The 13,561-nt window shown below is 35.5% G+C and overlaps 1 protein-coding gene across 6 annotated transcripts in view; it reads right to left on the bottom strand.

Annotated features, from left to right (window-relative positions):
* Positions 1–13,561, bottom strand: part of USP33 (ubiquitin specific peptidase 33) — a 73,749-nt gene that overhangs the window by 32,140 nt on the left and 28,048 nt on the right. For all 6 annotated transcript variants that reach the window (XR_002173054.3, XR_002173053.3, XR_002173052.3 and 3 more), the window contains exons 2-10: positions 11,108–11,239; positions 10,851–10,904; positions 10,356–10,418; positions 9,072–9,224; positions 6,731–6,833; positions 5,918–5,987; positions 4,328–4,441; positions 1,773–1,851; positions 227–638 (exon numbers count right to left, since the gene is read on the bottom strand). Coding sequence is in view for 3 of the 6 variants with exons in the window: in XM_019919255.2 (XP_019774814.1) it covers positions 227–638; positions 1,773–1,851; positions 4,328–4,441; positions 5,918–5,987; positions 6,731–6,833; positions 9,072–9,224; positions 10,356–10,418; positions 10,851–10,904; positions 11,108–11,239 (1,180 nt within the window). In the remaining 3 variants the exon portion in view is untranslated. The remainder of the gene's footprint in view (positions 1–226; positions 639–1,772; positions 1,852–4,327; positions 4,442–5,917; positions 5,988–6,730; positions 6,834–9,071; positions 9,225–10,355; positions 10,419–10,850; positions 10,905–11,107; positions 11,240–13,561) is intronic.

Genomic DNA, 13,561 nt, shown 5'->3' with positions numbered 1-13,561 from the left:
TGGCTGGGCCCCTGAGCCATGGCCGCTGAGCCTGCGCGTCCGGAGCCTGTGCTCCGCAACGGGAGAGGCCACAACAGTGAGAGGCCCGCGTACCACACACACACACACACACACACACACACACACACAAAATTATATATATATATGTATATATATATATAAACACATTTTGCACCCTTTGTCTAAAAATGAAACACTATCATTTGAAAATTATAAAAATTGTCACCTGAAGCTCTGCTGTGTATTTGCACTTTGACAGTTTCCTGATTGTTGAAGTCAACTGTTTCAGACACAGAGTCTCTATCTAATTCTCCTTCAGAATTCGCTTTATTAATCTTATTGCACATCTTCTCTTTTTGCCAATCTTTTGACATTTCGGAATTGTTTTCATCATCCTGAATTAACATTGTTGTTTCATTATTATCTTCAGAAAAGCTTCTAGACCCATTTTCATTTTCGGCTTTATCACTGCTGCTACAAGATTCACAAGACTGAAAATCTGCATCTGACTGGCTCTTGTCTTCCTCCATGGTCTCCTCAGTCATTATAGTTTGAGGATCCTCTTCTACTTCCATGACCTGTTCTTTCAGTTCTTCATGAAGCAGATCCATTAAACATCGAAGGAATTCTTGAGCATCCTAATATATAAGCAACATAGATATTACCATTTCATTAAAAACACATGTATGTAGAAATGAGAAAATATACAAAATGTGGTTAGCAACTGATTTCTAAATGTGTAGCTTTATACTAAGGAAATACAACTTTGTAGACATAAGGCATTGGAGGGATAGGAAGCACTAAGTTCTAAAAAGTTATGTAAATAAAACAAAAGTAATTAAAAAACTGAACATGTATTTCAATTAAAACTAAAAAAAACAATAAACAACAGCAACAAAAAACTGAAGATGATCTGGAGGTCAGCTTTAGTACTGCTGCTATTTTAAAAAACTTGAGTAAGGATTTGCCTCATCTGACAATAACAACTGAGAGAGATATCCTAAATTCAAGTATAAGTTTGGCTTAAAACTAAAGCTTTATCCAATTTTGCACTGTATCTCAAAAATCCTTGATCAACCTAGAATGTTTATTGAAAATACAAATTCGTAGGCCCCAACTTATGTCTACCAAGTCTCTGTGATCCAGGAATTTGCAACAGAAAAAGTTAACAGAGAACAGGTATTGTTTTGAAAAAGAAACACATGTGAGGACCAGGTATTAACATGAAAAAACATTATATAAAGTACAATAATTGAAACTGCCATTGGTGTCAATCCAAAAAATTACAGGTTGATGAAACAAATTAGAAAGCCCAGAAACAGACCTTATTATACATTAATGTAAGCATCAAATTAATAAAGAAGAAACTTTTAAAACCAGATAAGAAAATTCTTAAATCTGTACTTTCATACAATTTGTTAGCTGTTTGCGGAAAATTAAATTTGGATTATATTGTAATGTGAAATAAATGACACATGTCTAAAGAATTTTTTTTTTATTAAATCAGAAAATACAGGTAAAATTTATCCCTGGATGTGGAACTTTTCAAAGCTAAAAGCGCTAGAATATACTGACATATTTAAACACCCCCAAATTTAAAATTTCTAGAAAAATATGAAATTAAGAGAAAAGTGGAAAAATGTAAGCCAAAAATATGATATGGGGTTATTATTCTTAGAATAGCAAATGAGTATATAATAGTATAATGCATAATAGCACTCTGCAAATGTATTAAAGATTAATATTATGAATAAAGAGCAATAAAGACGTACCTGCTGAGAATACCCCCGAAATGTTGGATTTACAGTTTTAATTCCTTGAAACAGATTAGTAGGCACTACAAATCCTGGCCTGAGGAAGAAAACAGTTTTAGGAAGAAATCTGTGATTTTTAGTTTTTATTTTAGAAATGAGCAATCAGGGACTTCCCTGATGGTCCAGTGGTTGAAAATCCACCTTCCAATGCAGGGGACACAGGTTTGATCCCTGGTCAGGGAACTAAGATCCCACATGCCGTGGGGCAACTAAGCCCACGCTCCAAAACTAAGGAGCCCACGTGCCACAACTAAAGAGCCCGCATGCCGCAACTACAGAGCCCAAGTGCTCTGGAGCCCATGCAACACAACTAAAGAGCCTGTGTGGTACAACTACTGAGCCCGCACACTCTGGAGCCTGCGTGTCACAACTAGAGAGAAGCCCGCGTGAGCAATAAAGACCTAACACAGCCAAAAATAAATAATAATAATAAAAAAAAGAAACGAACAATCAAAAATTCAGAGAGTTAAACTGAAAAGTATTTGTGTTTCAGAAAATCATTCAAGGGCTTCCCTGGTGGCGCAGTGGTTGAGAGTCCACCTGCCAATGCAGGGGACACGGGTTCGTGCTCCGGTCTGGGAAGATCCCACATGCCACGGAGCGGCTAAGCCCGTGAGCCATGGCTGCTGAGCCTACGCGTCCAGAGCCTGTGCTCCGCAACGGGAGAGGCCACAACAGTGAGAGGCCCGCGTACCGCAAAAAAAAAATAAAAAGAATCATTCAAAATTGCCCAATACTGGGACTTCCCTGGTGGTCCAGTGGCTGAGACTCCGCACTCGCAATGCAGGGGACCCAGGTTTGATCCCTGGTCAGGGAACTAGATCCCACATGCCGCAACTAAGAACCGGCACAGCCAAATAAACAAATAAAATAAATAAATATTTTTTTTAAAAAGAGGGCGTGTGTGGTGGTGGTGGGACGAATTGGGAGATTGGGGTTGACATATATACACTAATATGTATAAAATAGATAACTAATACGAACCTGCTGTATAAAAAAATAAAATGAAATTTTAAAATACAGGGACTTCCCTGGTGGCGCAGTGGTTAGGAATCTGCCTGTCAATACAGGGGACACGGGTTTGAGCCCTGGTCCGGGAAGATCCCACGTGCTGCAGAGCAACTAAGCCCGTGCACCACAACTACTGAGCCTGCGCTCTACAGCCCACAAGCCACAACTACTGATGCCCGTGCGCCTAGAGCCTGTGCTCCGCAACAAGAGGAGCCACCACAACGAGAAGCCAGTGCACCGCAACGAAGAGTAGCCCCTGCCCACCACAAATAGAGAAAGCCCGCGCACAGCAATGAAGACCCAACATAGCCAAAAATAAATAAATTGATGAATTAATTTTTAAAAAAAGAAAAAAAGATTGCCCCTTCGTTTAAAAAAGAAAACAGTGAGAAAAAAAAGAGAACAAAAGCAAACAAAAAAATTGCCTAGTATTATGCTTCACAGGTTCATCAAAATAGCTTATTTTTGATATTTAAGCTACGTAATTTATTGTTCTCCCCCTAATGAAATGATTATGCTCTACTATATGATTTTTCAAAAAATACTTCTAATTACTTAAAATAATATTTTAATTACTTAAAATTCCTGGGATAAGTATATCTAGTACACTATCTAAATAAAAATTTTAAACCAGCCATCAAATACTCATGAAAACAAAAATGAAAAGTAAACCAGATGCAAGATTTAATCACTTAAAATTCTGTACTATAACACTTCTGAAGTTTAGTAAACTTCCAAGAATATTAAGTTTATAGTTGCAGGGCAAAGAAGCTTAAACATAGCAGTTAAGGGTTAATTCTAGTTATTCAGTAAGGAACTTAGAAACGTTAGAACCCTTGGCAGCAACGGGTAATACCCAATAGGGATAAATGACAAGAGAGAATTCTGTCTCTTGAATATTAGAAATGTGAATGATATATAACTTCACATCCCAAAATAATTCATTAAAACAATCTTTTCCTAGCATACTGAAATGACAGTAATAACAAATTTTTGACTCTAGAGATACTCTTTAGTAGGGAGTCAAATATCTCAAAGAAAACTGAAGCACTTAAGAATATAAGTACATGAAAGCTTTGGTGATTGTTTTCTTAGAAGAAAGGCTGGGTAGTTCTTAGGAACCATTAAATGCAACTTTCTGAATAGTTCTAATACAAAATATTACAGCAAACAATTATTTTTCTAATGCTACACTTAGAATAATTAAAGATAAGCAGAAAAATAAACATTCATATATGCCTCTATGGTCTGATTTTAGCACTGTGAGAATGCCTACTCCTGAATTAAAAATCAAAAGTGTCAGTAACAGCAGCTTTAACAGTTCAACATTTTATCTCCAGTCCAGATATTTCCTTTGGATGTTCATTTTCAAATATAACATGCCCAAAACTGAGTGTCTCAAATCTCCTTTTTACAGCTCTATAAATGCACCTGCAAATGTTTAATATTTATGATATTCATTTAAAAATATAATAATGAAAATAAACATATTAAGTACATACCTGCTTTTATGCCACAGCTCTGTCATCAGTTTGAGATAACTTTTACAAATAGCTGGTTTCTTATCTGTTCGGGCTAGTCCTCCACAATCAAGAAAAAACTGTGTCAAAGGTGGGCTAGTTTAAAAAAAAAAAAGGTTAAAAAAAAAAAGTTAGAGTGCAGTCACAGCTTAATACTGATTGACTTCTAGTCATTCAATGAATTGACAGCACATAGAGCCCTGTATCTGTTACTTCTTTGCTCCCTTTTACAGCTTCACATTCTTTCCTTCATTATCTTGCTCAACCCATCAAATCAGATTTGACCCACCACATCAGAGTCCTCAATGCTGCCAAATCCAGTAAAGATCTTTCATTTCCCCCTCAGTAGCATTTGTCACACGTGGTTCACCCATTTCTCTTGACCAACGTAATGCACTTTTTTACTTTTCTTCTTGACCTCTCTGGTAACTCTTTTCCCTCTTTATTGTTTTTTCTGCTCTTACCAGGTATATAACTATCAGGGTTCCTCAACTTTTCATCTCTTCCCTGGGTGATCGTCTGCAGAGCATTCCATACTGCACCTACCTACTTTACAGGACTATAATTAAAAAAAAAAAACTAATTGCTTTATTAGAGACTTTCCACCTACAGAAAAATATAAAATATTTTCCTAGGACCTCTGAACTAAAAGTGATTTGAGGAATTAATTAGTTTAAGCTCCTTGTTTTCTAGATGTAAAAACAAATAACTTCCTCAAAGACATACAACCACCTAGGGTCTGAGCCAGGACCAGCAGTCTTAGGAAACTACAGGCACGATCAAAGCAACCCCATTGGGACAACAATGGATTATGTCCCAACTCAGTTTCTTACCTACTCTACCTTAAGAGTTACTCAACAAGAAAGAGGAAATAACTTTTTCAGGAATATTTACACATTTAGGCTTTAGTTAATCCAGATAATTTTTTAAGTGGGGGCATTTTAGAAAAGGGGGGGAGGCAGCACTATGTGTTGAGAGGGGTGAGGGAAGAGGTACAGCAAGGATTTAATGGGATCCTGTTGGCTAGGGGAATTGAATATAATTGTCACCTCTTTCCCATATTACTATTAATGTATATTTCTTTCTTTTCTCTTCTCACTCCTTTCTTCTCAGTGTACTACAGCAGCACGGTTTTCTGCTCCAAGAGTAACTCTATTATTCTTTTTTCACAATTTTATTTTATTTATTTATTTTTGGCTACACTAGGTCTTTGTTGCTGTGCGAGGGCTTTCTCTCGTTGCAGTGAGTGGGGGCTACACTTTGTTGCAGTGTGCGGGCTTCTCATTGCAGTGGCTTCTCTTGTTGCGGAGCACAGGCTCTAGGCTCGCAGGCTTCAGTAGCTGCGGCACGTGTGCAGGCTCAGTAGTTGTAGCTCGTGGGCTCTGGAGCATAGGCTCAGTAGTTGTGGCGCGCGGGCTTAGCTGCTCCGTGGCATGTGGGATCTTCCCAGACCAGGGATCAAACCCGTGTCCCCTGCCTTGGCAGGCGGATTCCTAACCACTGCACCAGCAGGGAAGTCCTCCAAGAGTAACTTTAAAAAACTATACTAACAAAATTAATTTATCTACTTACCAATTGGAAAGAGCCTGCAAAGCTGCATTCATATAACAAGTATTTCCAATATTTTTCAAACCTGTAAGACCTATTAGGAAAAATTATAAGTTATGTTATCATTCAATAATGCAATGACTCAATTTTATGAGTGTTCGCTGAATATGTAACTAGGTAATTATTATGGTTCCCAAACTATGTTAAGGAAATACAAAATACATTATAGAAATACAAACAGCAACTTGAATAACCAAAGAGGTCAGACTTACACCAAAGTGTTAATTTTCAGAAAATTATTTAAATATATCCTTAAAGGGTTAAGATTCCCTTACATCAACTATAAAACAGAAAAGTCTGTACTAAACTATACAGATAGTTTATACTAAGAACTGTGGGCTTTAGTAAAGTGATGCAAGAGAAAAGAAGCATCAAAGTTGTCCGTTTGCTTTTTCACAGATACAATTTTACTAGGTCAAATTTCAGAACTTTTTTTAAAATACAATTACTTTATTGATTTATTACAATCAAATACTGCCAACTAGCATTACTTCCACTCATGCATCATTAAAAACAAAAGGATATTTCCTTGGTATTTTCAAGTGATGCATAATACAATAAATAAACAAAAAAAGGTAGAACTTAAAAATGCACCCTGATTAATTACGTAAACTGATAATTTTTTTAAAAAAGCATAACCGATAATCTGATTCCTAGAAATTTTTTTTGTAATTATCTTCTGATCATCTCTAGATTTTGAAATATTCACATGATACGATTTCCTAAAGAAATGGACAGTAGCATACAAAGGAGTGTTATACAGGAGAATTATTTTACCTCTTGCCTTAAGTTCATCTTCTTCTTCCACTTCTATGTCCAGATCATCAAATACAGCAACCAGAGGAGTTTTTAACGTTGTGTTACTGGGTATTTTAAAATCCTGGATAACAGAAAAGATAGCAGGCTTGAACAAATCCTTAGGTCAAAAATTTTTTTTAATTTGTTCGCAGCTTATCTGTAGACTTCTACAATCTCTCCTGATACTTGTTACTAAAGTTATTTTGCATCCTTTTATGCATATGAAATAGTTTTAAATATTTTTTAAAATTCCAATATTAATTCCTGAGAATTGGATTAACTCAAGAGGTTGCAACTGGTGACTTGGTCAAATGCTAGTCCACACTGTTTTAAAAAAAAAGGACGAAAACCGAAACAAAAGCAAAACTTTGAGCTAATATTTTAAAAATTGAGTGAGCTCATATAAAAATCAAATTCTGCAAGTTCTCTTCTAATAGCAGAAGATCAAAGTACACTGAACCCATTTAGCAACCATCAGTGGGAGGAGGAAACTGAACAGCAGAATGTACTTAGCACGTGCTCTCCAACTTATTACAGCCTATTTCTCTTCTTCAAGGCATGCATATATGCACTTACACCCACCCACTTTATACATTTACTTTACCTTCCTGGCATCTGTAGATACTAGATAGTTGGGTAGGCCCCATATTCTCACTTTGGTGTATTGAAATACAGAGAAGTAGAGCAGCTTTAAAAAAAAAAGCATTCAAAATCTTACCTCCTACAAAACTGTTTGAAAAATCTTAATGACATTTGAATGGTTTCCAATACTGTTATTCTATAATTAATGTTCTGATGAACTGGGTTCAAACAGCCTGTAAATTTTATACTGCTAAAAAAAATCTGTACAAATAACTTTCTTTTTCTTCTGAGTAATTTCTTCAACAATGGGATCATCAGGAAGTTGTATGAAATTAAATTCATGCCTTTTATGTGTTATAAATATAACTCACCAGAAAATTATTTACAAGCTATCAGAAAAGTATCAGTATACTTATTCAACCAGATTCAGCATTCACTAAGAGTTTGCAATCATAATCTATTTGGGCAGAAATGGCAGATAGCTGTTTTAACTTACTTTTCTTTAGTCAGTGATGATTATTTTCTCGATGTGTTTTAATTTGTATTTCTTCTTTGTGAACTATCTGTACTTATTCTTTAGATTATTATAAATTGTTATCAGTTCCTCATGTGATTAAACTTTTAATTATCACATTTTTGTTAATAGTGTTAGAGGGTTCAGGTAAACTTATTTTCAAACTACCATGGCATTCAAAAGAAAACCAAAAAACACGTTTTTGAATGATAAATAGGTATCAGTAGGAGAAACAGTAATGATGGTAATTTATAAACTAGAGTTATTCAACTATGAAACTAGAAATGCAACAAGTATACCTTGTCTAAAATCTAGTCACTTGAAGTTATATAACGTGTGAGGCAAGCAAATTTACTATCACAAATATCTACCATCAGAATGTGATGCAAAGATACAACACAAAATATCTTAAGAATTGGTATCAAAGAACACAATTATAGAAATACAATGTGATTTCTATAACACAGAAGGAAAAAACTCACTGATGTGTTAATTAAACCATACAGACCAAATGATGATAGGACGCCAACTATTCTTATTTTTTTCATTCCTTTTCCTATTTTTTCTTTTTTTTTTTTTTTGGCCACGCTGCGCGGCAGGCAGGATCTTAGTTCCCCAACTAGGGATCGAACCCATGCGCCCTACAGCGGAAGCGCGGAGTCTTACCCACTGGAGGGCCAGGGAAGTCCCTCCCTTTCCTATTTTTTATATGACTAGAAAAGTCTCAATATTAAGTGACCAATCTTTGCAAGCTTACCCATCTTTTGTAACCAAACACTGATGTTAAGCTTTAATGTATTCTATCTGGTTTTCAATAAATTAGTAAAATGTTTACAGTAATATACATTGGGGTGAAGCAGGGAGGGAAATGAGGAAAAGAGAGCTGAATTAGGGCCTATCAAAGAAGGCCCATCACCTCTCCTAGAATCAGACTGGCTAGAAAAAGAAACATTATTTAAACCAGCTGTTTTTTTAAGTTTTTAAAACACATCAGATGCTTTTCCATCTTCAGACAGGTGTGGGCTTCAATTTCACTCTAATCCATCACTCTATAAAAGAACAAAGGCCAGCTTCGGTGTTTCATTTGAGGAAAGGAGGCACATTATGGAAATTTTTTAAAGTACAGGTGAAGTAGGGCTCTTTTAGATTTCAGCTACATGACAAATTCTGAAATTATTACCTGAAAATATTTGATATTTTAATTACACAGATTTAGATTATTACCTGGACACTATTTTCTTGTGTTTGGTGAAGTGGTTTTACATGAGGTAATGAAGGCTGAGTTCCTAATTTTCTATCCAAAAATACTTCTTTGCTGCAAGCATAACACCATACTCGAAGAGTGGTAAGGTTCACAGTTAAATAATGCTTTGTCTCCTGTATAATTTCATGGGAGAGAGGGAAGAAGAGTCAAAATTATAGTTGAAAACCTTTCAAAAGATCATAGAAGATAAACTGCTGGCCTTTGATGAATAACAATAACTCAAAAGAGAAAATTTAAACTGGAGCACCAAAAAACCATTTTTTAGATAAATTAGATAAATAGATAAATAGATAAATCTAAGCCTACTCCAAAAGTTATTCTATTGTCATTTTTCACCACTATTCATTATAAAGATAAACACAAGAGTTATTATAAGACTCTGCTTTGCGGTTAGCAAGTAATTATAATACAAGAAAACTGACAATAGCACAGTTAACTGTTCCAGGAGATCAGAATGGCAAAAGAATATAAATGACATGAATCAAAGCACAAAACAGCTCAAGCGATAGTGAATATGATCTTGGATATACGAAACTCCAGCCTTTCTCAACTAGAGTTCTGCAAGAGAATAATGCCCTATAGACAATGATCTGAGTAACTATTTTCTCAATTCTCCCAAGAATGGTACAGAGTACCACCATTCTAGATGCACCAAAGAGAAGTAAATTAACTATGTACCATGATGCCTGAGAGCCTTAATTAATTCTCTTGAAGAACCCTGGTTGAGAACAGTTAATGCTGTAGAGATAAATATGAACAAGACAGTTCATTCTCAAGAAAATGTATAGTTTAGAATGGGAGCTCTATCTAATCTGTAAAAGAAGCATGCCAGAATTACACACAAGCACCAAACAACCAGGGTGACGTAGAAACGGGACTCCAGTAAGGAGGATGTAGAGAAAAAGGTATATGAGTTGAGACTTGAAGTCAGTCAGGCCCTGTCATAGCCTAGGCTTCTATTCTTGACTTCAACTTCCATATCCTACTAATATCTTCAGCTACCACCTCCATACATCTGGAGGTACATTTCTTAAATCACTACTCTCTTAATTACAACCTCTTTCTAATACTGATCTTAGCAATTCCCCTCCCCACCTTTTTATAAGCTAAGATTTAACACGTTTATTAAAAAAAAAAGAAAAACGGACAAAATTTTGAATTACAACTTAATGTTGTATTTGCTTTCCCTTTCCTTCAGGCTCTCTTTAAAAAACGTCTTGCGTGAAATTTTTCTACATACATACCTGAGAATGTATGGTGCTATGATCTATTTGTGATTCACCACAGCCAACATATGAACATCTATTCTATAAATAATTATATAAAAAGGAAAATTAGGTATTTTATAACATGTAAATTTACAATAATAGCATTACAATTACATTTACAATGAAGTTCTGATCACATGGTTTAACGGAAAGATTAAATGACTTCCCAAGTCAGTTATTTTAACCAAAAGGTACTAGGCACAAAAGAATATAACTGGAATATTTATAAGCTAAAAGATATGTCTCCGCTAATAAAAGGTGAGGGTAAAATATTTTAGTGATTTACCAAACTCTGCGAAAAGCACTGTAAATTAAAGCCCAAAGTTTAAAGTTTAATTTTTATAATCGATAATGATCTTCTTAAAGTATGTTCATTTATGAAGTCCTCTAAGTGTCAAAAAAAATCTTCTAGTTAACCTTATTCAGATATAAATTTTTATATCAAACTTTTGAGAAGAAACATACACATACCTCCAGGCACGCCCAAAGGTTTGGTCCTCTGACTTTACAATCCTGACAAGAACCCTACGAAAGGAAAATCACACAGGCAACATTACCGTTACATAAATACAGCCAAATATATACATTCACTAATATCATATATAAAAAATTTGGATTCATGAACATAGAATATTGTAGTAATCTACAGAAAACACATATCTGGGAGAAAAATGAATATGATCTTTTAAAGGATTTTTTAAAGGAAGAAAAAAAGCCCTCTTTCTTACATGAGATTTTTGTATTAAATCTTCTTTAGTTATTTCACCAACTGAATCCAAATGCGGACAATGACCTCGAAAAGCTGACATTTTGTTAGAAATGTTTTCCTGTTTCTCAAGGCTTTCCAAATGAGGTAATACCTACAGAAAAATTGACCAGAAAAGTCAATTTTAAAAGTGCTAATATATTAAAAATTATTAAAAGATAAAACAAGAAGCATACATGTTTATAAGTTTGCCCTACAAAAGTGTATATTTTCAAATACATCTAGGGTACTTTCACAATTGAAGTTAATTTCAACACTGGAAGTTTCTCTACTAATAAATAATCATTTTATTAAAATTGATACCTATGAGTCAATGTAAGTTTGTTTCTCCATTACTTTTGCTGCTTTTTCCCCTTTCTCCCATTTCATTTTTTAAAGGTAAATAAAAGGGAAAAAACGTCAGGTTATTCAATTTAAGTATTTTTACCCCTTCTTATTTTTCGTTTAAAAAGATTAACCCTTAGGCTAGAATTGGAATTGAAAAGAAAAAGAATTCAAATGGAAACCTTCATTTTCACACTAGCAATAGCCCACTGATGATATAAATGAAATAGTTTGGTATCCTAGCAATAAACCAGCATAGTCAATTCACATCAGAGTTTCTCAACCCTGGCACCACTGACACTTCAGGCCAGATAATTCTCTCTTGTGGAGGGTTGTCCTGTACATTGTAAGATATTTAGCAACATTCCTTCTTCTACCCACTAGATACCAGAACACCCTCACTACTACCACTCTGAGCTTCGACAACCAATGTCATTAGACAGTGTAAAATTATGTCCTCTGGGGACAAAGTCATCCCAGGTTGAGAACCACATTATCATATGATCCTTCCAACAACACTGAGATACGCACCATTATTATCTTCATCTGCATATAAGGCTAATAAGAGAAGAAAACCTAACTGAGTTCGCATTGTTAACATAGGATTCAAACTAGGATTTGAATCCACCTATATATCTCATGGGTAAGAGCCAAGGACTCTAAAGTCAAATAGATCTGAAGATTCCAGTAAGTGCTGAATGCCGTACTCCTACCGTAAGGGTTAAATGAGGTAGTACATGTCACGTGTGTAGCACATACTACACATACACATAAAACTTTATTAGGCACTCTGCATCATCCCTTGAGGTTTTTTTATATGACCAGTAAAGGTCTCAGACCTCCCTCCCCTATGAGACAACCAGTTTAAGACTGAGGTAGTTTCCCAAATCAATAATAATTTTCCTAATATTCTTCAGGAGTTTCCTCAATTCCATTAAAGTAAACAGAAGGCAAAGTATTTTGCAATCCCAGTGAACTTAATTTCCTCCAAGACATCACAATGTACTGTAATGTCACTAAATTTTATCTACCTCTACTTTAAATCTTATGAATCATAGAGCAAACTTATACACTGCATTCAATGCCCAGATTATCTTATGAATGGTTTAAGTGAGTGATTTCCAAGTAAACATCTCAAGTCTAACTCAGTAAGGATTTCTAGGTCGTCTTTGGACTGCACATTCTACCCATCTATCTATCTATCTATCGCTGTGTTGGGTCTTTGTTGCTGCACACAGGCTTTCTCTAGTTGCAGAGAGTGGGGGCTCTCTTCGTTGCGGTGTGCAAACTTCTCAATGCAGTGGCTTCTCTTATTGTGGAGTACGGGCTGTAGGCACGTGGGCTTCAATAGTTGCAGCACAGGGGCTCAGGAGTTGTGGCTCGTGGGCTCTAGAGCACAAGCTCAGTAGCTATGGCGCACGGGCTTAGTTGCTCTGCAGCATGTGGGATCTTCCCAGACCAGGGATCGAACCCGTGTCCCCTGCACTAGCAGGCGGATTGTTAACCACTGCGCCACCAGGGGAAGTCCCGGATTGTACATTCTTAATAACAGGGCATTTTATGAACTTTCATTCATCTTTGGGGTTTGAGAAAATTATTTGGGAAAAAGTTAAGAAACTTTCTAGGAAAGAATAAACAGTTATACATGTGCTGAAATATTAACACATTAGAAAACACATTAAATAAAAAGCTTCTATTAAATCAAATCAAATGATAAGTCCAATATTATACTGCAACTTACAAAATACAACAGGAATAAGGCTGGGGTTGATATTGAATAAGTCATTATTTATAAATACCACATTACTACGTAATATTACATAAGCCATGCTCCTGACTTTCAGAGCATGAAGTTAAACTTAAAATAATTAATATTTTCCATTTTTTATTTATACATGGAGGAGGGTTTCCCACCCACCTCTCACTTCCTTTTGTAATTAGATATCTTTTCCCTCTTACCCAAATACTCCCACTTGCAACCATAATGGAGTGACATGGACCAGATTTAACCTCTCAAATAAGTAAGAAACCAGACCAAAAAATATAAAATAATGGTTTTCAGACACAGACACTGGATAACAGGTACTGCAGG

The sequence above is a fragment of the Tursiops truncatus genome, chromosome 1 (assembly GCF_011762595.2).
Source record: "Tursiops truncatus isolate mTurTru1 chromosome 1, mTurTru1.mat.Y, whole genome shotgun sequence".
Lineage (NCBI taxonomy): Eukaryota > Metazoa > Chordata > Mammalia > Artiodactyla > Delphinidae > Tursiops > Tursiops truncatus.
Note: the sequence above shows the minus strand (reverse complement) of the source record. Positions and strands in the feature narration are given on the sequence as shown.